Here is a 23,335-nt window from a genome sequence, read left to right as displayed (position 1 = left end):
GTTTACAAATCTATCTGCCATATAATAACAGACTAACTAAGGCATTTGTATTGGAAATCAGAAATACCTATGAGGTTATATTTGCATTTTAACCAAGTCTTGCATTTAGCTCTGAGAGTGTTCGGAGACTTTGTAGCTGCGTTGAGCTTTTCTGGTCTTCTCTCCTGTGATGCAAATGAGGGCTATTAACCCAGAGCTTGTCATGTTGGCTTATGTGGGGGGATGAGCTTTGTGTTTTAAGCAAACCCAATGAAACAAACAGGTACGGGTGTTTCAGCTTCCCTTATGGAAATATTTAAAGTCATGAAATCCTCATGTATGGTCAGTGTATATGTTATTTGCAACATCATTTTAGTAATGTGATGCCTGTATTGCTGCAGTAATCTTAGAAGAAATTCTGGATTAAGGACTAATCCTACGAAAAAATGAAAAAAACTAACATTACAAAAAAAATAAACACTAAAATTTCAAAAAATAAAAAACACTAAGATTACAAAACAAATAAATGAAATTACCAAAAATAAAACCAATTACACCTAATCTAATAGCCCTAAAAAAAAAAAAAAAGCCCCCCCAAAATAAAAACACCACTTAGCCTACAATTAACTACCAATAGCCCTTAAAAGGGCCTTTTGTTGGGCATTGCCCTAAATTAAAGAGCTCTTTCACCTGTAAAAAAATACAAAGTCCCCCCAACAGTAAAACCCACCTCCCAACCAACCCCCCCAAAATAAAAAAACGAACTCTAAAAAAAACCTAGGCTACCCATTGCCCCTAAAGGGGCGTTTGTATGGGCATTGCAAAAAAATTAAAAAAAAAAAACCTAACACTACATAAAATCTACTCGCGGTTTCTAAAGTCCGGACATCCATCTTCATCCAGGCAGCGACACCTTCATCCATATTGGGGACGTCTTCTATCTTCATCACGGTGGCGTGGAGCTGAGCTATCCGGGAAGCCGATGCCATCCTGCGTGGAGCGTCCTCTTCAAACGGTCACCGCCGTACACTGATGCTTCAATGCAAGGTAGCCGTTTCAAAATGGCGTACCTTGCATTCCTATTGGCTGATTTGATTCTTCAAATTCAAATCAGCCAATAGGATGAGAGATTCTGAAATCCTATTGGCTGTTCAAAACAGCCAATTGAATGAGAGCTACTGAAATCCTATTGGCTGTTTAAATCTGTCAATAGGATTTCAGTAGCTCTCATCCTATTGGCTGTTCTGAACAGTCAGTAGCATTTCAGAAGGATTTCAGAAGCTCTCATCCTATTGGCTGATTTGAATTTGAAGTATTTTTAAATTTGTAATTTAGTATTTTTAATTGGTAGTTTTTTTATTTTATTAAATATTTATAGTTTAATGTTAGGTTTATTTTTATTTTATTTCACAGGTAAGTTTTATTTATTTAAATATAGTTATAATTTTAATTTAAAGTTAGGGGGTGTATATAAGTTAGGCAGGGCCGGCATTTGGGCAAGGTGGGTGATGCGGCCGCCTAGGGGGTGGGGGGCGTGGCACCGTTTAAGGCAAAAAAAAAACAAAAAAAAAATGTATTATTTTTTTTAAAAAAATTTAAAAAAAATTTGGCGCCATTTTTTTTTTAAATTTTGGCGCAAATGTGTGTTTTAGCTTAGCCCGGGAGTGAGGAGGAGGGCAGACACAGTGACAGCAGGTGCGGTGCTGAGAGAGGGGAGTAGGCCGAGCACCGAAGGCAGCCTGTCAGCACAGTGGGGCGGCTGGGCCAATTTGCAGGCAGCGCGGTGACGACGACTCGACTTGGTGAGTGAGGAGTCTGGTCACTAACTGTCAGTGGTGGACTTTCTCCTGGGGACTATGTGTAGTGCTAGTGTGTGCCAGCTGTGTGGGAGTCAGACTGGGACCAGCAGGGGAAGGAGGACGCAGCCGCGTCGCAGAGCAGCAGAGGAGGGAGATGAACTATGAGGGGCAATGTGGCATATGATATTATTATATGATAATGATATAATATAAATTAATGACATGATGAGGGGCATATTGTTAGTAGATCGATGAGGGGCAATGGGGCATATTATTATTATTATACAGATATGAGGGGCATGATATTATTATATGAGGGGCAAGGCAATGACATACATATTATTATTATTATTATTTTATGACATGAGGGGCATATTATTTAATGTTAGTAGATCGATGAGGGGCATATTATTATTATACATATGAAGCTTTATTGTATGCTGGAGGATTGATGGCAAACTCACTATGTATTGTTCTCTGCTGATCCTTATGGGGGGCTATAAGGGGGGCATGGTGAGGGGCAATGGGAATATTATTGTTAGGTGAGAGGGGCATATTATTGTTAGGTGAGGGGCATATTATTGTTAGGTGAGGGGCATATTATTGTTAGGTGAGGGGCATAGTATTGTTAGGTGAGGGGCATATTATTGTTAGGTGAGGGGCATAGTGTTGTTAGGTGAGGGGCATAGTGTTGTTAGGTGAGGGGCATATTGTTGTTAGGTGTGGGGCATATTGTTGTTAGGTGAGGGGCATATTGTTGTTAGGTGAGGGGCATAGTATTGTTAGGTGAGGGGCATAGTATTGTTAGATATGGGGCATATTGTTGTTAGGTGAGGGGCATAGTATTGTTAGATGAGGGGCATAGTATTGTTAGGTGAGGGGCATATTATTGTTAGGTGAGGGGCATATTGTTGTTAGGTGAGGGCATAGTATTGTTAGGTGAGGGGCATAGTATTGTTAGGTGAGGGGCATAGTATTGTTAGGTGAGGGTCATATTGTTGTTAGGTGAGTGGCATATTATTGTTAGGTGAGGGGCATATTATTGTTAGGTGAGGGGCATAGTATTGTTAGGTGAGGGGCATATTGTTGTTAGGTGAGGGGCATAGTGTTGTTAGGTGAGGGGCATAGTGTTGTTAGGTGAGGGGCATATTGTTGTTAGGTGTGGGGCATATTGTTGTTAGGTGAGGGGCATATTGTTGTTAGGTGAGGGGCATATTGTTGTTAGGTGAGGGGCATATTATTGTTAGGTGAGGGGCATAGTATTGTTAGGTGAGGGGCATAGTATTGTTAGGTGAGGGGCATATTATTATTATTATATGAGGGGCATATTATTGTTGTATGAGGGGCATATTATTGTTGTATGAAGGGCATATTATTGTTGTATGAGGGGCATATTATTTTTAGGCTAATCATTTCTTTGAATACACCATTCTATCTAGCACACTGGTTTTCAAACCTGTTCTCAGGCCTCCCCAACAGGGCAGATTTTCAGGATTACCTTGGATGAGAGCAGGTAAAATAACTATGTTCACTAATCAGTTGCTTATTTCACCTGTGCTCCAGTTAAGATATCCTCACAATGTGGCTTATTAGGGAGCCCCCAGGACAGGTTTGTAAACCAGTGATATGTTGTTAGGTGAGGGGCATAGTGTTGTTAGGTGAGGGGCATAGTGTTGTTAGGTGAGGGGCATATTGTTGTTAGGTGTGGGGCATATTGTTGTTAGGTGAGGGGCATATTGTTGTTAGGTGAGGGGCATATTGTTGTTAGGTGAGGGGCATAGTATTGTTAGGTGAGGGGCATAGTATTGTTAGGTGAGGGGCATAGTATTGTTAGGTGAGGGGCATATTATTATTATTATATGAGGGGCATATTATTGTTGTATGAGGGGCATATTATTGTTGTATGAAGGGCATATTATTGTTGTATGAGGGGCATATTATTTTTAGGCTAATCATTTCTTTGAATACACCATTCTATCTAGCACACTGGTTTTCAAACCTGTTCTCAGGCCTCCCCAACAGGGCAGATTTTCAGGATTACCTTGGATGAGAGCAGGTAAAATAACTATGTTCACTAATCAGTTGCTTATTTCACCTGTGCTCCAGTTAAGATATCCTCACAATGTGGCTTATTAGGGAGCCCCCAGGACAGGTTTGTAAACCAGTGATATGTATGTGGTTTTAACTTTAATGATTTAGAGACAGTGTACAATTAAAATAACAACTTACTGCAAGCACTGCTGCAATATAGTGCGCAAGGCACCGAGATCCATCCTGCTTTAGAACCCCAAAAAGGTTGATAGTAATTCTATTAGGCTCAGAGCACCAATGATAAAAGTAAAACACTTGATTTAGAGGCTAAAATCTTACGATATCAGGGTTGTATAGACTTTCTGACCTATGGAACGGTCCACATTTTCTAAGGTACTAGGTCATTTCTGAGGGGCTCTGTAGTTGCACTTCCAGAAGTCAATTTCTTTTCCCAGGAGGCATAAACTGCACTCTGTGACATTCAGATTGCTTCAAAAGCAAAAGGCAATTTATACACACTATACGACAAGTAGAGTAGTAGTCAGGGGCTGGCCAGGAGGGATAAAAGGAAGTGCTGTTCTCTCATTCAATCTGATGCTCACACCACATGTATTTAGCACTGCTATGTCACTATCTGCTGCACAAGGTATAATACTCTCTTCAATCTGATGCTCACCACTTGTATTTAGCACTGCTATATCACTATCTGCTGCAGAAGGTACAATACTCTCTCCAGTGTAATGCTCACCACTTTTATTTAGCACTGCTTTGTCACTACTGCACATTTTACAGTACTCTCTCCAATGATGCTCACCACATTTATTTAGCACTGCTATGTCACTACTGCACATTTTACAGTACTCTCTCCAATGATGCTCACCACATTTATTTAGCACTGCTATGTCACTACTGCACATTTTACAGTACTCTCTCCAATGATGCTCACCACATTTATTTAGCACTGCTGTGCCACTGGAGCTCACTGAGAAACAAGCAGAGTAGAAAAGGAGGGGAGTGAATGAAAGCAAATCTGCATACCGCTGCACTAGATGTGTTTTCAGCTTCTCCCATGTACTAGTCAGTGGAGAACTACTATTCCTGCAGTATGGAAGGTAAGCTAGGGTAAACTGTACATGGGAAAAGCTGAAAATACATCTAGTGCCGCTGTATGCAGGATTAGCTTTCATTCCCTCCCCTCCTTTTTTTACTCTTGCTTGTTTCTCAGTGAGCTCCAGTGACACAGCAGTGCTAAATACAAGTGGTGAGTATCACACTGGAGAGAGTAGTGTACCCTGTGCAGCAAATATTGACATAGTAGTGCTAAATACATGTGGTTAGCATCACACTGTAGAGAATATTGTACATTGTGCAGCAGAAATTAACAAAGCAGTACTAAATACAAGCGGTGAGCATCACACTGGAGAGAGTATTGTACATTGTGCAGCAGATAGTGGTGCAGCAGTGCTAAATGCATGTGGTGAGCAGCACACTGGAGAGAGTAGTGTACATTGTGCAGCAGATAGTGACACAGCAGTGCTAAATACACATGGTGAGCATCACACTGGAGACAGTATTGTACATTGTGCAGCAGATAGTGACACAGCAGTGCTAAATACAAGTGGTGAGCATCACACTGGAGAGAGTATTGTACATTGTGCAGCAGATAGTGACACAGCAGTGCTAAATACACGTGGTGAGCATCACACTGGAGAGAGTATTGTACATTGTGCAGCAGATAGTGACATAGCAGTGCTAAATACATGTGGTGAGCAGCAGATTGAATGAGAGAACAGCACCTCCTATTTAAACTGAGAAAACAAAGCACTTAGATGAATTTTTAAACGTCAGAGTGATTTACATAATTTATTAAACTCTGCGTACAGCTTTGTTTATTTGTTATAACACATCTGCAGTGTGTGTATGTATGTGTGTGTGTGTGTATATATATATGTGTGTATATATGTGTGTGTATGTATGTCTGTGTATATATACATACAATACAAGTATGCACTCTGTGATGTCATCTTGGCAATATCATCTTCAAGTAAATTTGTTTAAGGTAATTTGGGGAGACAAGCTAAGAGGAGCACAAAGAATAAGGTTATAGTATATGTGTTTAAAGAGTTTCTAATGCTAATGAATCCGTTTTTTTCTGTATTTCTTGTGATACATTTGTGGTATGGACCATTAATTTGTGGTATAGCAAGTGCTTTGATTTCTGTGACATCCAAACATACATCCCACTGTTGTGATAAATTAAATTTACTTTTATATACTTATCAATCTCAATTAGACATTGACTAAAATGTGTCCACCACTAAAATGCATTGTGTGTATGTGACACAGAGTGAGTGTGTGGGCTGTCTGTGTGTGTGTGTGGGTTGTCTGTGTGTGTGTGTGGGGGGGGCTATGTGTGTGTGGGGGGGCTGGCTGTGTGTGTGTGGGGGGGGGCTGTCTGTGAGTGTGTGTATGGGCTGTCTGTGTGTGTGTGTTGTGGGGGCTGTGTGTCTGGGGCTGTGTGTGTGTGTGTGGGGGGGCTGTGTGTGTGTGTGTGTGGGGGGGGGGCTGTGTGTGTGTATGTGGGGGCTGTGTGTGTGGGGTGGGCTGTGTGTGGGGGGGGGGGCTGTGTGTGTGTGGGGGGGTGTGTGTGTGGGGGGGGCTGTGTGTGTGTGGGAGGGCTGTGTGGGGGCTGTGTGTGGGGGCGGCTGTGTGTGTGTGGGGGGGCTGTGTGTGTGGGGGGGCTGTGTGTGTGTGTGGGGGGGGCTGTCTGTGTGGGGGCTGTCTGTGTGTGTGTGTGTGGGCTGTCTGTGTGTGTGTATTATATCTGTGCACTGTGTTTGTGTGGTACAGTGCATTGCCCCATTTCTTTTAAGTATTTTTTGTTATGGGTAGAGGCCCGCGCTGTCATTCTGCCTAGGGACCTGCACTTTCTAGGGCGGCACTGACATCTCTGTAATGTTCTTGTTTTCATAAGAAAACACATAAAAATAAGGCACATTTCTCTTGTAAGGTGTATCCAGTCCACGGGTTCATCCATTACTTGTGGGATATTCTCCTTCCCAACAGGAAGTTGCAAAGAGGACACCCACAGCAGAGCTGTCTATATAGCTCCTCCCCTAACCCCCACCCCCAGTCATTCTCTTTGCAACTCTCGACAAGATAGGAAGTATAAAGAGATATGTGGTGACTTAGTGTAGTTTTACCTTCAAGCAAGAGTTTGTTATTTTTAAAGCGGGTACCCGGCGTTGTACTGTTTACTCCCAGGCAGAAATTAGAAGAAGAATTTTGCCCGGAGGATAATGATCTTAGCGGTTTGTAACTAAGGTCCATTGCTGTTCTCACGCATAACTGAAGAGTATGGGAAAGCTTCAGTTGGGGGAACGGTCTGCAGATTACCTGCTTTGAGGTATGTTCAGTATATTTATTTCTAGAGAGATGATAAATTCTAGAAAATGCTGACAGAGCCTTTTATATTTGAGGTAAGCTAGATGCAGTGATTTTGCAACGACTGGGATCATGCTTATTAAACAGGGTAATACTCATTTTAATTCTCATATTACTTAGCGTGGTGTTTATGGGTGACAAAATGTTTACATGTTACATAAGTAAGACGTTTTTTTCTGAGGGTGATACATCTTTTGTTGGGGCCTAGTTTTTCCACATGGCTAGTCAGATACTCCTATGAGTATTTCCTTAAGGCCCCTCTGACATCGAGTACATGGTGGGAGGGGCCTATTTTCATGCTTTAGATGCGCAGTTTCTTTTAGACTGAGACATCCAGCTTCCCTAGAGGAGTCCTCTTGTATCTGAGGACCACTATAGAGGGCTTATTTCTTCCCTAATCGTATTTGAGGGCAGGTAGGAGCCACAGCAGAGCTGTGGCAAGGTGCTTAATTGTCTTTTACCGGTGGTTGACGTTTTTTAAATCCGGTTTGGGGGCTAAGGGGTTAATCATCCATTTGCAAGTGGGTGCGATGTTGCTTTAGTCCCTTACACACACTGTAAAAATTTCGAAGACTTTACTACATTTTAACACTGTTTTGCAGTTTAAGTGCTAGTTTTTTTCTCTTAAAGGCACAGTACCATTTTTGTTTAATTGCTGTTTCACATTTATTAAAGTGTTTTCCAAGCTTGCTGGTGTCATTACTAGTCTGTTAAACATGTTTGACATAGAGGAAACTCCTTGTTCAATATGTTTAGAAGCCATTGTGGAACCCCCTCTTAGAATGTGTACCAAATGTACTGAAGTATCTATAAACTATAAAGACCATATTATGGCTTTTAAAGATTCTCAGACTGAAAAAAGGGAGGTTATGCCATCTAGCTCTCCCCATGTGTCAGAACCTATAACTCCCGCTCAAGTGACGCCAAGTACATCTAGCGCGTCTAATTCTTTTACCTTACAGGACATGGCGGCAGTTATGAATTCTACCCTCACAGATTACAAGGAAAGCGAGATAGCTCTGGGGCTAGAACAAATACAGAGCTTTCTGGCGTTCTATTAGCTGTGTCTGATTTACCCTCACAATGCTCCGAAACCGGTGTAAGGGAGTTTCTATCTGAGGGTGACATTTCAGATTCAGGGAAGTCTTTACTTCAATCCGATTCTGAAATGACAGCGTTTAAATTTAAGCTCGAACACCTCCGCTTATTGCTCAGGGAGGTTTTAGCGACTCTGGATGACTGTGACCCCATTGTAGTTCCAGAGAAGTTGTGTAAAATGGACAAATACTTTGCAGTGCCTGTTTACACTGATGTTTTTCCAGTCCCTAAGAGGTTTTCGGAAATTATTACTAAGGAATGGGATAGACCAGGTGTGCCGTTCTCTCCCCCTCCTGCCTTTAAAAAGATGTTTCCCATAGATGTCGCCATACGGGACTCGTGGCAGACGGTCTCTAAGTTGGAGGGAGCTATTTCTACCCTAGCTAAGCGTACAACTATCCCCGTCGAGGACAGTTTTGCTTTCAAAGATCCTATGGATAAAAAATTGGAGGGTCTCCTTAAGAAAATTTTTATACATCAAGGTTTTCTTTTCCAGCCTCTTGCATGCATTGCCCCAGTTACTACTGCAGCGGCCTTTTGGTTCAAGTCTCTTGAGGAGGCTCTACAGGTGGAGACCCCGTTAGATGATATTTTAGACAGGATTAAAGCTCTTAAATTAGCTAATTCCTTTATTTCTGACGCCGTTTTTCATTTAACTAAGTTAGCGGCTAAAAATTCAGGTTTTGCCATTCTGGCGCGTAGGGCGCTATTGCTTAAGTCCTGGTCAGCAGACGTTACTTCAAAATCTAAGCTTCTTAACATCCCCTTCAAAGGACAGACCCTATTCGGACCTGGCCTGAAGGAGATCATTTCTGATATTACCGGAGGAAAAGGTCACGCCCTTCCTCAGGATAGGTCCAATAAATTAAGGACCAAACAGAATAATTTTCGTTCCTTTCGAAACTTCAAGAGTGGCGCAGCTTCTGCTTCCTCTAATGCAAAACAAGAGAGAAATTTCGCCCAGTCCAAACCAGTCTGGAGACCTAACCAGGCTCCTCTCACAATTATCTGCAAACCAGATAAAGAGAGAGGCATTCTTAAATTGTGTTAAAGACCTACTCGTTATGGGAGTGATCCACCCAGTTCCAAGAGAGGAACAGGGGCAGGGTTTCTATTGAAACCTGTTTATAGTTCCCAAAAAAGAGGGAACTTTCAGACCAATCTTGGATCTCAAGTTCCTAAACAAATTCCTCAGGGTCACATCCTTCAAGATGGAGACAATCCGAACCATTCTTCCTATGATCCAGGAGGGTCAATATGACTACCGTGGACTTAAAGGATGCTTATCTGCACATCCCGATTCACAGAAATCATCACCAGTTCCTCAGGTTTGCCTTCCTAGACAGGCATTACCAGTTTGTGGCTCTTCACTTTGGGTTAGCCACGGCGCCGAGAATCTTTACGAAGGTTCTAGGGTCCCTTCTGGCGGTCCTAAGGCCACGAGGCATAGCAGTGGCGCCTTATTTAGACGACATCTTAATCCAGGCGTTGACTCTTCAAGTCGCCAAGTCCAATACGGACATTGTTCTGGCCTTTCTGAGGTCTCATGGGTGGAAGGTGAACTTAGAAAAGAGTTTGCTTTCCCCTCTCACAAGAGTTTCCTTCCTAGGGACTCTGATAGATTCAGTAGAAATGAAATTTTTTCTGACGGACATCAGGATATCAAAGCTTCTGACCTCCTGCAGTGTTCTTCATTCCATTTCTCGGCCGACAGTGGCTCAGTGTATGGAAGTAATCGGTCTTATGGTAGCGGCAATGGACATAGTTCCGTTTGCCCGCCTACATCTCAGACCACTGCGACTTTGCATGCGCCATCAGTGGAATGGGGACTACACAGAATTGTCTCCTTTGCTAGATCTGCATCAAGAGACCAGGGATTCTCTTCTCTGGTGGTTATCTCGGGTCCATCTGTCCAGGGGAATGAGTTTCTGCAGGCCAGAGTTGACTATAGTGACGACAGATGCCAGCCTTCTGGGCTGGGGCGCAGTCTGGAACTCCCTGAAGGCTCAGGGTTCGTGGACTCAGGAGGAAGCCCTCATTCCGATAAACATTCTGGAACTAAGAGCGATATTCAATGCTCTTCAGGCTTGGCCTCAACTAGCTGCGGCCAGGTTCATCAGATTTCAGTCGGACAATATCACGACTGTAGCCTATATCAACCATCAGAGGGGAACAAGGAGTCTCCTGGCAATGATGGAGGTTTCCAAGATAATTCTATGGGCAGAGGTTTACTCTTGCTATCTCTCAGCTATCCATATCCCAGGAGTAGAGAACTGGGAGGCGAACTTTCTAAGTCGGCAGACTTTTCATTCGGGGGAGTGGGAGCTCCATCCGGAGGTATTTGCCCAGCTGATTCAACTATGGGGCAAACTAGAACTGGATCTGATGGCGTCTCGTCAGAACGCCAAGCTTCTTCGTTACGGCTCCAGGTCAAGGGATCCCCAGGCAGCACTGATAGATGCTCTAGCAGCACCCTGGTCCTTCAGCCTGGCTTATGTGTTTCCACCATTTCCTCTCCTCCCTCGTCTGATTGCCAAGATCAAGCAGGAGAGAGCTTCTGTGATTTTGATAGCACCTGCGTGGCCACGCAGGACTTGGTATGCAGATCTGGTGGACATGTCATCCTTTCCACCATGGACTCTGCCGCTGAGGCAGAACCTTCTACTCCAAGGTCCATTCAAACATCCAAATCTAATTTCTCTGCGTCTGACTGCTTGGAGATTGAACGCTTGATTTTATCAAAACGTGGTTTCTCAGAGTCGGTCATTGATACCTTGATTCAGGCTCGTAAGCCTGTCACCAGGAAAATCTATCATAAGATATGGTGTAAATATCTTCAATGGTGTGAATCCAGGGGTTTCTCATGGAGTAAGGTCAGGATTCCTAGGATATTATTTTTTTCTCCAAGAGGGATTGGAAAAGGGATTATCAGCTAGTTCCTTAAAGGGACAGATTTCTGCTCTGTCTATTCTTTTGCACAAGCATCTGGCAGATGTTCCAGACTTTCAGGCGTTTTGTCAGGCTTTAGTTAAAATCAATCCTGTGTTTAAACCTGTTGCTCCGCCATGGAGTTTAAATTTAGTTCTTAAAGTTCATCAAGGGGTTCCGTTTGAACCTTTGCATTCCATAGATATCAAGCTTTTATCTTGGAAAGTTCTGTTCTTAGTAGCTATCTCTTCGGCTCGAAGAGTTTCAGAATTATCTGCCTTACAGTGTGATTCCCCTTATCTGGTCTTCCATGCAGATAAGGTAGTTTTCCGTACCAAACCTGGTTTTCTTCCTAAGGTGGTTTCTAATAAGAATATCAATCAGGAAATTGTTTTTCCTTCACTGTGTCCTAATCCTTCTTCAAAGAAGGAACGTCTGTTACACAATCTTGACGTGGTTCATGCTTTAAAGTTCTATTTACAAGCTACTAAGGATTTTTGTCAAACATCTGCATTGTTTGTTGTCTACTCTGGAAAGAGGAGAGGCCAAAAGGCTTCGGCAACTTCTCTTTCTTTTTGGCTGAGAAGCATAATCCGTTTAGCTTATGAGACTGCTGGCCAGCAGCCTCCTGAAAGAATTACAGCTCATTCTACTAGAGCTGTAGCTTCCACATGGGCTTTTAAAAATGAGGCTTCTGTTGAACAGATTTGTAAGGCGGCGACTTGGTCTTCGCTTCATACTTTTTCTAAATTTTACAAATTTGTTACTTTTGCTCCTTCGGAGGCTATTTTTGGGAGAAAGGTCTTACAGGCAGTGGTGCCTTCTGTTTAAGTTCCTGCCTTGTCCCTCCCTTCACCCGTGTCCTAAAGCTTTGGTATTGGTATCCCACAAGTAATGGATGAACCCGTGGACTGGATACATCTTACAAGAGAAAACAAAATTTATGCTTACCTGATAAATTTCTTTCTCTTGTGGTGCATCCAGTCCATGGCCCGCCCTGTCACTTTAAGTCAGGTGTTTTTATTTTTAAAACTACAGTCACCACTGCACTCTATAGTTTCTCCTTTTTCATACTTGTCTTCGGTCGAATGACTGAAGGTGGGGGTTAGGGGAGGAGCTATATAGACAGCTCTGCTGTGGGTGTCCTGTTTGCAACTTCCTGTTGGGAAGGAGAATATCCCACAAGTAATGGATGAACCTGTGGACTGGATACACCACAAGAGAAAGAAATTTATCAGGTAAGCATAAATTTTGTTTTCAACTCAACTGTTCCAAATTGTCAGCATAATTCTTCATTATATACATAAACCGATGTTCCAATAGTATAACTGATATATTGCAATATATACAATGTTATAGTGCTCCACTTTAGTGGATTTATATATTTTTTATTTAAAATGTTGTGCATTACCTTAAATGATTTTTCTCCCATTTTTAATTTATTTTTTTTAAATGGTGGGGGCGGAGATTGGGCGGAGTTGGGGCGGAGATTAGGCGGAGTTAGGGGCGGGGATAAAGGGGCCCCATTTTATCATCCTGCCTTGGGCCCCGCAATGGCTAGGGCCAGCCCTGATGTTAGGTTTAGTGGTTAATTGGTTTATTTAGTGGTGGCGATGTGGGAGGCCGGAGGTTTAGGGGTTAATAGGTTTATTTAGTGGCAGCGATGTCGGGGAGCGGCTGTTTAGGGGTTAATAACTTTATTATAGTGTTGCCAATGTCAGGGAGCGGCAGATTAGGGGTTAATAAAAAATTTAATAGTCGCGATATGGGTGGGCGGCAGATTAGGGGTTAATAAGTTTAATATAGTGTTTGCGATGTGGGAAGGTTGAGGTTTAGGGGTTAATAGGTAGTTTTTGGGTGTTAGTGTACTTTGTAACATTTTAGTTATGAGTTTTGTGAAACATTTTTGTTTTGCAAAATCCTTAACTACTGGTCTCAGATGGCAGTATGGATCGTGTTGGTATAAGCTATAACGCAAGCATTTTAGCCGGACCGCACAACCTGTAATACCGGCGCTATGAAAATCCCACACTCAAACATAATTTTTTTGAGTGCGGAATGGACGTTGCATTACAGGCTAAAATGCTTGCAGTATAGCTATATCTACTAGACTCATAATATGCGTTCCTGGCCATTCCAGCGTAATGGCCATTATTTTAGTGTTAAAAGCCGTAACACACTGTAACGCAAAACTCATAATCTAGGTGATTGGTAGATAGAGACACACCTCTACCAGCATGAAAACTAAAAGTTATTTTATTCAGTAAAGTCACATCCACTTTTTAGAAACAGGACTGTAATACATTATAGAACAACATCCTTGTTTAGATAAAACAAAGAAAATAACATAAGGTTGATATCGCTTTTAAAGCAATCCTCTTTTATTTGGACCACAAAGAACAAAAAGTTAATCTGAATGCTACAGATAAATATTTTAATGCAAGGACTTTGGGAGAAAAGCGTTTTCTCTTTTACTTCCACTGATTCAGACCTTATTTCAGAGAAACTATCTCAGCCTGCAAAATGTTTCTATCCATATTCTAAGTAGATTTAATTATCTGAACATAGTATATGGAGTTGTCTTTTGAATAGTGGTTTCAATCATCATCTTTAATAATAGTATGTACATCCACTTTGCTATATATAGTGCACCCTAAAAATCCACTTGCATTATCTCAATATCTCATAGGAGCTCAGCCAATTTCTGAGACCTCAGATATGACCACATAAACCCAAAGAAACTATGTGTTGAACCAGCATTTTGTCAATGATCTCTGTAAATATCTGCCCTCGGTATATGCTGCGGTATTGCAAGTAAAAACAAATGCTGGTTACATTAACATTCACCAATCAATAAGTCACACTTTGGCTTTACATAGGCAGAAAAAAGAAAATAGAGAGATACACTCAACTGAGACAGAACTAAAGCTGGAAAAATGTCTGTTTACAAGGCCAGTACTTGTCACAGAGGGTAATGTAACATCTCAGTAAGATCTTGCCAAAAGACAGTCTAGCCCCAAAATACCAGGCACGTCTCAGAATGAGGGAAAACAACAAACCCTAGATGGATATTTTGGCACCCCCTGGACTTGTTAGTGAGTTGCAGTTACACCCCACTAGGGCATGTGAGCAAGGGGTCCATGCCTGTTTTCCCCTTTTTACTTCTAGGGAGATCTCAGGGTAATTTGCATACACAAAAAAAGAAAATAGGTGCACTTAACTGAGACAAGATGAAAGCTGGAAATAATTCCAATACATAGGCAAAGACAGTCACGTAGTCTGTCCCAAACTGTAATGAGAAGTGCATCTGTACCTCAGTTAAGAGGTTTATAACCAGGAATAAATAAAAGAGATTCCTTTGCTGGTTGTTGATGTGGTCTTTTATAGGTCTCCTATTATGATGCATTCTACAAACCAAACCAACGATCTCCTCCATGTGCATCTGTCATATGACTGTTGAAGGGCTATTGAGGCAGGAACACACAGGATATTTTTTGTCTATGTTCAGTGCATTTTGGATAAATAAACATTTGACTTACAACATAAATATGTGCAGGTTTTTGGCTATAAAGTACAAATTGTCTTTACTAATTATAGTTTGGCTTAGTCTATTTTGCAAATCTGGGAGGATTTTGAATAAATCTTTAAAGGTTGCATAAGTCTGCTGATACTATTTATAGTGCCACTGTTTTGTCTGAGCAGGGTTTGGATCTATATCTTTTGCAGAGCAATATTTCTTTTTATTCTGTTTCTCTACTGCATATTTTTATTTGTCTGGTAAAACCACAGCAGGGTCATATAGAGCTAAATTTATTAAAGCTGAGGCTGACAGTGTTTAGTCTTAAAGACCCTGATATTTAAGCCATTACTATGTAGTCACTACCCTTCAGTACAGGCTTTTTAGTGAGCATGGGTTTCAGGTTTGTCAGAACTGTAGGTAAACTGTATTGTTTTCCATAAAAATTCTTGTTTTCCATAGTTCCTTGGGATATGTTGATTTTTTTTTTCAGGATATTTTGGGTCTTAAGTTACTGTGTATTTTTCCTGTTTTACAATTGCATTTTTATAACAGCCATGTCATTGTCACCCAGTTTTTAACCAAAAAAGTTCCCTTACGTTTATTCTAGCCTTGGTACTGCTTAAAGGGACATGAAACCGAAATGTTTTTTTCATGATTCATATAGAGCCTACAATTTTAAACAACTTTCCACGTCACTTCTATTATCAAATTTGCTTCATTCTATTTGTACCCTGTGTTGAATGAGCAGCAATGCACTACTGGGAGCTAGCTGACCACATTCCAGTGAGCCAGTGGCAAGAGGTATATATGTGCAGATACCAATTAGCAGCTAGCTGCCACTAGTACATTGCTGCTCCTGTGCCTACCTAGGTATGCTTTTCAACAAAGAATACCAAGGGAATAAAGCAAATTAAATAATAGAAGTAAATTAAAAAGTTATTTAAATTGACATGGTCTTTCTGAATAATGAAGCAAAAATAAGTAGACAACTGAAGGTATTGACCTAGACCCATTTTGGTATATATGATGCTACTATTTGGCTGCCAAATACAAAAAGTAATTTTTTTCTTAAAACTTTTGGTGTCTCACTGAAATTATTTACACACAACTACCTCATGAGACAAATGGTTGTAAAAGCTTCTCTGGAATCCCCTTTGTTCAGAAACACCAGACCTGCATGGCTTGGCAAATTGCAGCTGCACACCACACTTCTGAAATTCCCAGCAGTAAAGGGGTTAATTAACTACCACCATCCCCTGCTCACCCCCATCTTAGGTACTTGCAGACAGTCTGCCGTATGTAGTTTAAGGCTTTTTTTTATAAATATATTTGTATTTATCTATTCATTTCTGTAGTGCAGTGGTCCCTCCTCAAGCTCCCACCTCCCAGATCCCCCCAAACAGCTTTTTATCCCCCCTCCCACTGCTGCCCGCTATGCTTATGCTTATTAGCAGCTAGCAACAATTTATACTTATTTCTTTTTTTATTTTAGAATTGCTATCTTTTTTTCTGTAGCATAGGGACCCCCTCTAAGATGACCTTTTTTGAAATGTAGGGTCCCCCCTCCAGCAGATAATGTTCCATAGTGTAGGGCCCCATCTCTCTCTCTCCCTTCATAACGTTTATGTAATGTAAGAAATACAACTCCCCTTCCTCCTCCGCTGGGCCGCCCACCTGCCTCCCTCCTTCCCTCCCATACCTCCCACTAATGGAGGATTGTAACAGAGAGGGACTCGGACAGTGTCTAAGCTGACAGCTGGCACCACAGCATGTGCCACAGTCTTGGATGTAGTAACAACGTTAACACAATACACTGGGCAAGTGCACTGTGTAACTTAGTACCTACGTCAAATTGACGCAAGGGGTTAAAGGGACACTAAAGCCAAATGTAGCTTAAATGGTTCAGATAAAGCAGGCAATTTTAAGCAACTTTCTTATTTACTACTATTATTAATTTTTCTTTGTTCTCTTTGTATCTTTATTTAAAAAAGCAGGAATCTAAGCTAAGGAGCCGGACCATTTTTGGTTCAGTACACCGAACAGTGCTTGCTGATTGGTGAGTACATTTAGCCACCAATCAGCAAGCACAACCAAGGTGTTGAAACAAAAATGTGCCGGCTCCTTAGCTTATACATTCCTGCTTTTTAAAGGGCCATGATACCCAAATGTTTAAACACTTGAAAGTGATGCAGTATAGCTGTAAAAAACTGACTAGAAAATATCACCTGAACATCTCTATGTAAAAAAGAAAGATATTTTACCTCAAAAGTTTCTCAGTAGCCACATCCCATTGTAAAGGACTTCTAAGCAGCATATCAGTATGTCTGTCCCGGGACAGCCGAAGGGTTGAGCCTCGTGCACTCTCATGTTATTTCCCTATTCAGCTTAAGGAAGTTTACAATGAAATCTCATGAAAGTTAAGTCAAATCTCATGAGATCACAGTAAAAGAGTTCATGACCTCAGCACTGTTGATGCTGATTGGCTGCTGTTCATTTCTTCATATTTTTTTTTTTACCTGCAGCTGAGTATAACTTTTTACACAGAACTTACTCTGCTGAGCTGAGGAAATTGTGAGATAAAATATCTTCCTTTTTTACATATAGATGCTCAGGTGATATTTTCCTGTCAGCTTTTTAGTTATGCTGCATCAGTTTCAAGTGATTTAGCATATGAGTATTATGTCCCTTTAAATAAAGATAGCAAGAAAACAAAGAAAAATGGATAATAGGAGTAAATTAGAAAGTTGCTTACAATTGCCTGCTCTATCTGAATCATGAAAAAAAAACTGGATTTAGTGTCCCTTTAAGTCTTAACCAAAATTCCAAATCCAGGAATCTCCGTAACCACTGATTTGGGAGCAATGTTTGTAAAATCATTGCCAGCTGACACGTCTGCCACACTTCAGGCTGATCAGGTTTAGGGCTGTGGGCAAATCCCTCCTGTTGTTTCAGCGTGTGTATTGTGATGTTGCATTTTATTTAATACTACCCTTTTTGTTCTTTAGTTACTGTAGCACGTTAAACAATACTATATACAGTGTGTGCTTAATACCCCTTGTTTCATTTCTTCTCAAAGTTTGGAGGCTGTCATTTAACCCCTTCCTGCCCTTAGGATGTTCTATGCCGTCCTAACTGCACTGGGCTTTAGCGCCCTTAGGACCATAAAGAACATCCTAGCCATTTGGCTGTACTGAAGCCATAGGCGCTTCTTGAATGGGATCACGGGCTGGAGGGGGTGGCTAGCGTCATAGGCACTCTCCCCTGACACAATCCCATCATTAAAATCACACGTGATTTCAATTTTTTACTTATTTCTTTACATTGGAACTTTGTTCTGATGTAGACAAATAAGTCCAGGCGGGAAAGGGTTAATTACAAAGGTTGCCAATGTAGTAGCCGATACACTACGGAAAAGCTAAAATGCTAATAAAAATGAATAAATGGAAAAGAAGGAAACACATAATAAATATAAATTGGCAAAACCAGCACAACCATTGTATAGCTCGACTAGTGAATGCCAAGTGTACTTTAGCCCCTTTTATCATTCAGAATGATGAACTTCATCTCCATCATTACCTACCCTGGCCTTGTTTTTGCTTAAAGGGACAGTAAAGTCAAAATTAAACTTCCATGATTCAGATAGAGCATGCAATTTGAAACAACTTTCCAATTTACTTCTATCATCTAATTTGCTTTGTTCTATTGGTATCATTTGTTGAAAATCATATTTAGGTAGGCTCAGGAGCAGCAATACACTACTGGAAGCTAACTGCTGATTGGTGGCTACACATATATGCCTGTTATCATTGGCTCATGCTCCCAGTAGTGCATACTATGAGAATTTGATAATAGAAGTTAATTGGAATGTTATGGGATTCTTGTCCCTTAAACACTACCACTATTTTCAAACCTTCTTAAATAATTATTCAGTGTACAATGTATCCCCTTGACATATGGTCCGAAAGCATCCAAAAAGAAGCAGAAATGTAGAGGTCAAGCTGTGGCAATTGTGTATTTATCTAACATTTGTGCTATCTCCAATGGAGGTTATATATATCCATCTACTCTTAGGTACAACATATTAGTAGCATGATGTACAAACCAGTAAGATACAGAATTATTTTCTATATTATATTTTCTACACCCAATTTCAAATTTTGTTTTTGTTTATTATCCAGGTCAGAAGTACGAGCTGCATGCGGGGACAGAATCCACCCCTAGTGTAGTGGTCCATGTGTGTGATAGTGACATGGAGGAAGAAGAGGACCCAAAGAATTCACCAAAGCCTAAAATCATCCCAACGCGGCGCCCCGGTCTTCCCCCAACTAAGTCCAACTGAAGAGACCTCATTGCAGAATGTTACCACTAATTCTTTTAGCACAGCTTTTCTATCTTTTACTTCTCCTTTACAATGTAGAATTTTCTCATTTTTTATAGGAAAGTAATTGTCACTCTCTGACATTAAAAATGTGTAAATATAGAAGCTGTAGTTAAACCTTCATTAACCTCTTCAGTACCCATGAGAGATGTACTATACATTGCAACAACAGTTCCTCAAGTGCTGAGTTGGTTATTAAAGGGCTGAAATCAGGATTTGTTTCTGCATCAAGTTATCATATCAGAATGGCAAAAAAAAAAATAAGAGTGTGTTCCTAAACAAGTAATATTAGTTCAAATTTGCACATCAGTAAACGGATGTTGTTGTGAAGTTTCCATGCATTTTGTTTGTTCTCTTGTCTATTAAGATGTTTGTGTGTTGTTTGTTTTGTTAACAAAGGCCAGAAAACAGGACCAGAATAAAGATGTGAATATTCCAAATTTCAGGAAGGAAGAGTGAAAATGTGTTGAAACTTATAAGCAGTAGCTGCTGTTTGCATGGGCTGATTTACCTGTTAATAGTTTAATAGGATTGGATGAAAATCTGTATCTTGTTTACACAGTACTAAAAAAGCAAACGCATAAAACAAGTCTTTTTTTAAGTTAAGACTAACATAAAATCATGGATCAGCAAGGAGTGGGGCTTTTTCCTCCAAGCCTATGTCATTGACAGGAAACCTAACCCATATTAGATTAGTATTAATAACACAGTAAAATAACAGGGTATCAATGAGTATTAAATAACGCAGTTGTACAAATATAATACTTCAACCGGGCTAGTTTTCACCTCACACGAGAATTAAGCACATGTATTTGAGATATATGTAGTACAGTATGAAAGATGCGGCTATAAATAGTAATAATTACTATTAAAGTACATATTTTATGTTTAGCTGCATTAACCGTATGTCACTTGGTTTGTGTGCGTAAGTGCATGTGTGTGTTGTGTGTGTATATATATATATGTGTGTGTGTGTGTGTGTGGGTATGTATGTATGTGTATATATATATATTTATATATATATATATATTTGTATAGTAAGTGTATTGAGCCACTTATTTTATTTCCTGTAGTGTATCTGTATGTTTTGTTAATTAAGAAAATATAACAATATATTTCTAGTGTTCATGCAATAAACACAGCTTGTTTCTTATAGGTAATCTTAACCCTTTAAGTACCAAAAATTTTGGTTTCAGGCTCTCTGGCATCCAAAGGATTAAAGGTGAATGATATAGCTGGAGACAAATACATTTGATTATGTGACCTGTCTGATTTCTGTACCAATGCAATTGTAATTTAAAAAAAAAAAATATTTTCCTGTTTATTAGCCAAGAATGAAAATATGCAGCTAAGTGTAGATAATATTGTTGATATATGCTTGGAGCAGCTTCGGCTCAGAAATATGTGAGCTACCAACTCTGTTATATCTCTACGTCTTCACTTTAATGTAGTAACTAAGGTGCATGAAAATTAAATGTGACTCTCGGTAGCTCTAAGATGCAAACTTTTCAGTGGCATTTTCTGCAGGTACAACTCATGTTAGGTAGAGAATGTAAGATTTCTGTCTGAACAATTCTTCGTCTTTATTGTGCACTTGACACTAGGCATCTTGTAAATTCTCATTATGTAAGAAATCAGCAGAAATATGTTATCTATTGGGACACTGCAAATCTTTGTTAATAACGCACCAACGCATTTCACTGTAGCCTAAATGAACTGAGATTGTTACTAGGCCAGACAAAATGCTTTTTTTGTACATTTGTATAATTGCCCGAGTATGGTGTTTTTGTATAAATTAGTTACAATTTGACTAGAAAAAAAATAAATAAACTGAGATTATAAATCCTTTCTGAGTCCAGTTTGTATTTTTTTTTTTTTTTTAAAGGGGCATTAGACAGCTGGGAACAACTACAAAATAATAGTAGCTACTCTCTATGCTATTTTATCCTGTTTCTTTGTCTCTTTTCTACTATGTTTTCCTATTTTAATAGTTTAGCGACAGTAAACCCAGATTTTTTTTTCACCGTTGTAAATATCTAAATATAAATGAAAAATATTTTATTAACTTCTATTAATTTTTGGTAGTTTTTGCATATATTTGGGGGGATTTGTTTATTATTTCCAAGCCCTATGTGATACAGTTTTACGTATCAGGACATAATAACAATCATCTGGTCCTAAGCAAAGTCTTAAAATTAGGTAAATACATCCTCAGAGGAACAACAACACATGACGTATTACACTGTGTCATGATTTATTTAACAAAAATAAAGCCAAAATGGAGAAGCCATGAGTAAAAAAAATAAGTAAACCTTATGATTCAATAGCTTGTAAAACCACATTTAGCAGCAATAACTTGAAGTAATCATTTTCTGTTTGATCTAATCAGTCTTTCACATCGTTGTGGAGGTGTTTTGGCCCACTCTTCTTTTACAACGTTGCTTCAGTTCACTGAGGTTTTGCCGGTATTTGTTTATGCACAGCTCTCTTAAGGTCTTGCTACAGCATTTCAATCGGGTTGAGGTCTGGACTTTGACTGGGTTATTGCAACACCTTGATTCTTTTCTTTTTCAGCCATTCTGTTGTAGATTTGCTGGTGTGCTTGGGATCATTGTCTTGTTGCATGAGTACATTTTGACCAAGCTTTAACTGACGGACAGATGGCTTCACATTTGACTCTAGAATACTTTGTTATACAGAGGAGTTCATGGTCGACTCAATGGCTACAAGGTACCTTGTGGCTGCAAAACAAGTCCAAATCATCACCCCCTCCACCACTGTGGTTGACAGTTGTTATAAGGTGTTTGTGCTGATATGCTGTGTTTGGGTTTCACCTAATGTGACGCTGTGCATTATAGCTAAACATCTCCTCATTGGTATCGTCTGTCCAAGGGACATTGTCACAGAAGTTTTGTGGTGTGTTCAGATGCAAATTTGCAAACCTTAACCGTGCTGCCACAGAGGCTTTCTCCTGGCAACCCTTCCTTACAAACCATACTTGTTCTGTCTTTTTCTAATTGTACTGTCATGAACGTTAACTTTTAACAAGCTAACTGAGGCCTGTAGAGTCTGAGATGTAACTCTTGTTTTTTTTGCAATTTCTCTGAGCATTGCACGGAATTTGCTGGGACTTCCTCTCCTGGGAAGATTGGCAACTGTCTTGAATGTTTTCCACTTGTGAATAAAATTTTGCACTGTAGAATGATGGACTTTAAATTGTTTGCAAATGTATGGGCAGCAACAATTGCTTCTCTAAGATCATTGCTGATGTCTTTCCTTCTTGGCATTGAGTTAACACAGACCTGAATGCTCCAGACCAGCAAAATGTTGGCTTTTATAGAGGTGGTCACACTTGCTGATGATCAATTAATCAAGGGCATTTGATTAGCAGCACCTGGCTGCTTCATGGCCTCTTAATTCATGAACACATATAGTTAGCCAATCACAAAAGACAAATTTGTGCAGGCACCAATCAGCAGCTAGCTCCCACTAGTGTAGGATATGTGCATATTTTTTTCAACAAGAGATGCCAATGGAGCGAAGCACATTTGAAAATAGAAGTGAATTTAAAAGGGTCTTAAAATTCCCTGTGTATGATTTTTACAAAGTTTAATATTGACTTTGTCCAAAAATATTTTATACAATGTTGTTGCTTTACGTCAGGGGATAGTAAAGTAATTAAATAATATCCTCATAAAATGCTACCCTTATATACAGCATATAGACATATGCAGTCAGTATAGAGATACATTTAACTGCTATTAATCTGGTGGCCGTTGCCTGCAACAATCTATCTTATTGCAATAAATATGAGACAATTAACTATCAAGAAATATAATCCTGTTAGTCTAATTCTAGCACAAGTGGCCATATATGACCTAATATGACCCAGTAACATGACTCATGAGTTAATGATCTTGCACATAATAAAGTAAGAAATGTGCAGGATGCCAGCAGTAAGTGGCTCCTGGAGGTGGCAAAGCGTAGATGGAGGGAGCTTTGATCTGGGGAGGAAGAGGCCCTGTATGGGGTAGGAGGTGCTATAGGAGGAGCTGTAGGCAAAGTGTTAAAGATGTGGGCTGAGCGGGAAAACCAGCAGATTGTTATTTGTAGGAGTAGAGAAAACATCTCCCTCCCACCCGTTCCTGATATTTGTGT

General features: G+C 40.2%; 1 protein-coding gene across 2 annotated transcripts in view; it reads left to right on the top strand.

The window, feature by feature from the left end:
* Window positions 1-21,023, top strand: part of RCAN2 (regulator of calcineurin 2) — a 339,223-nt gene extending 318,200 nt beyond the window's left edge. For both annotated transcript variants that reach the window (XM_053709602.1, XM_053709601.1), the window contains exon 5: window positions 18,978-21,023. In XM_053709602.1, coding sequence (XP_053565577.1) covers window positions 18,978-19,138 — 161 coding nt within the window. In that variant the 3' untranslated portion in view covers window positions 19,139-21,023. The remainder of the gene's footprint in view (window positions 1-18,977) is intronic.
* The last annotated feature ends 2,312 nt before the right edge of the window (window positions 21,024-23,335 follow it).

This window comes from Bombina bombina, chromosome 4 (assembly GCF_027579735.1).
Source record: "Bombina bombina isolate aBomBom1 chromosome 4, aBomBom1.pri, whole genome shotgun sequence".
Classification (NCBI taxonomy): domain Eukaryota; kingdom Metazoa; phylum Chordata; class Amphibia; order Anura; family Bombinatoridae; genus Bombina; species Bombina bombina.
The sequence above is the reverse complement of the archived record's forward strand: the minus strand, read 5'-3'. Positions and strand labels throughout refer to the sequence as shown.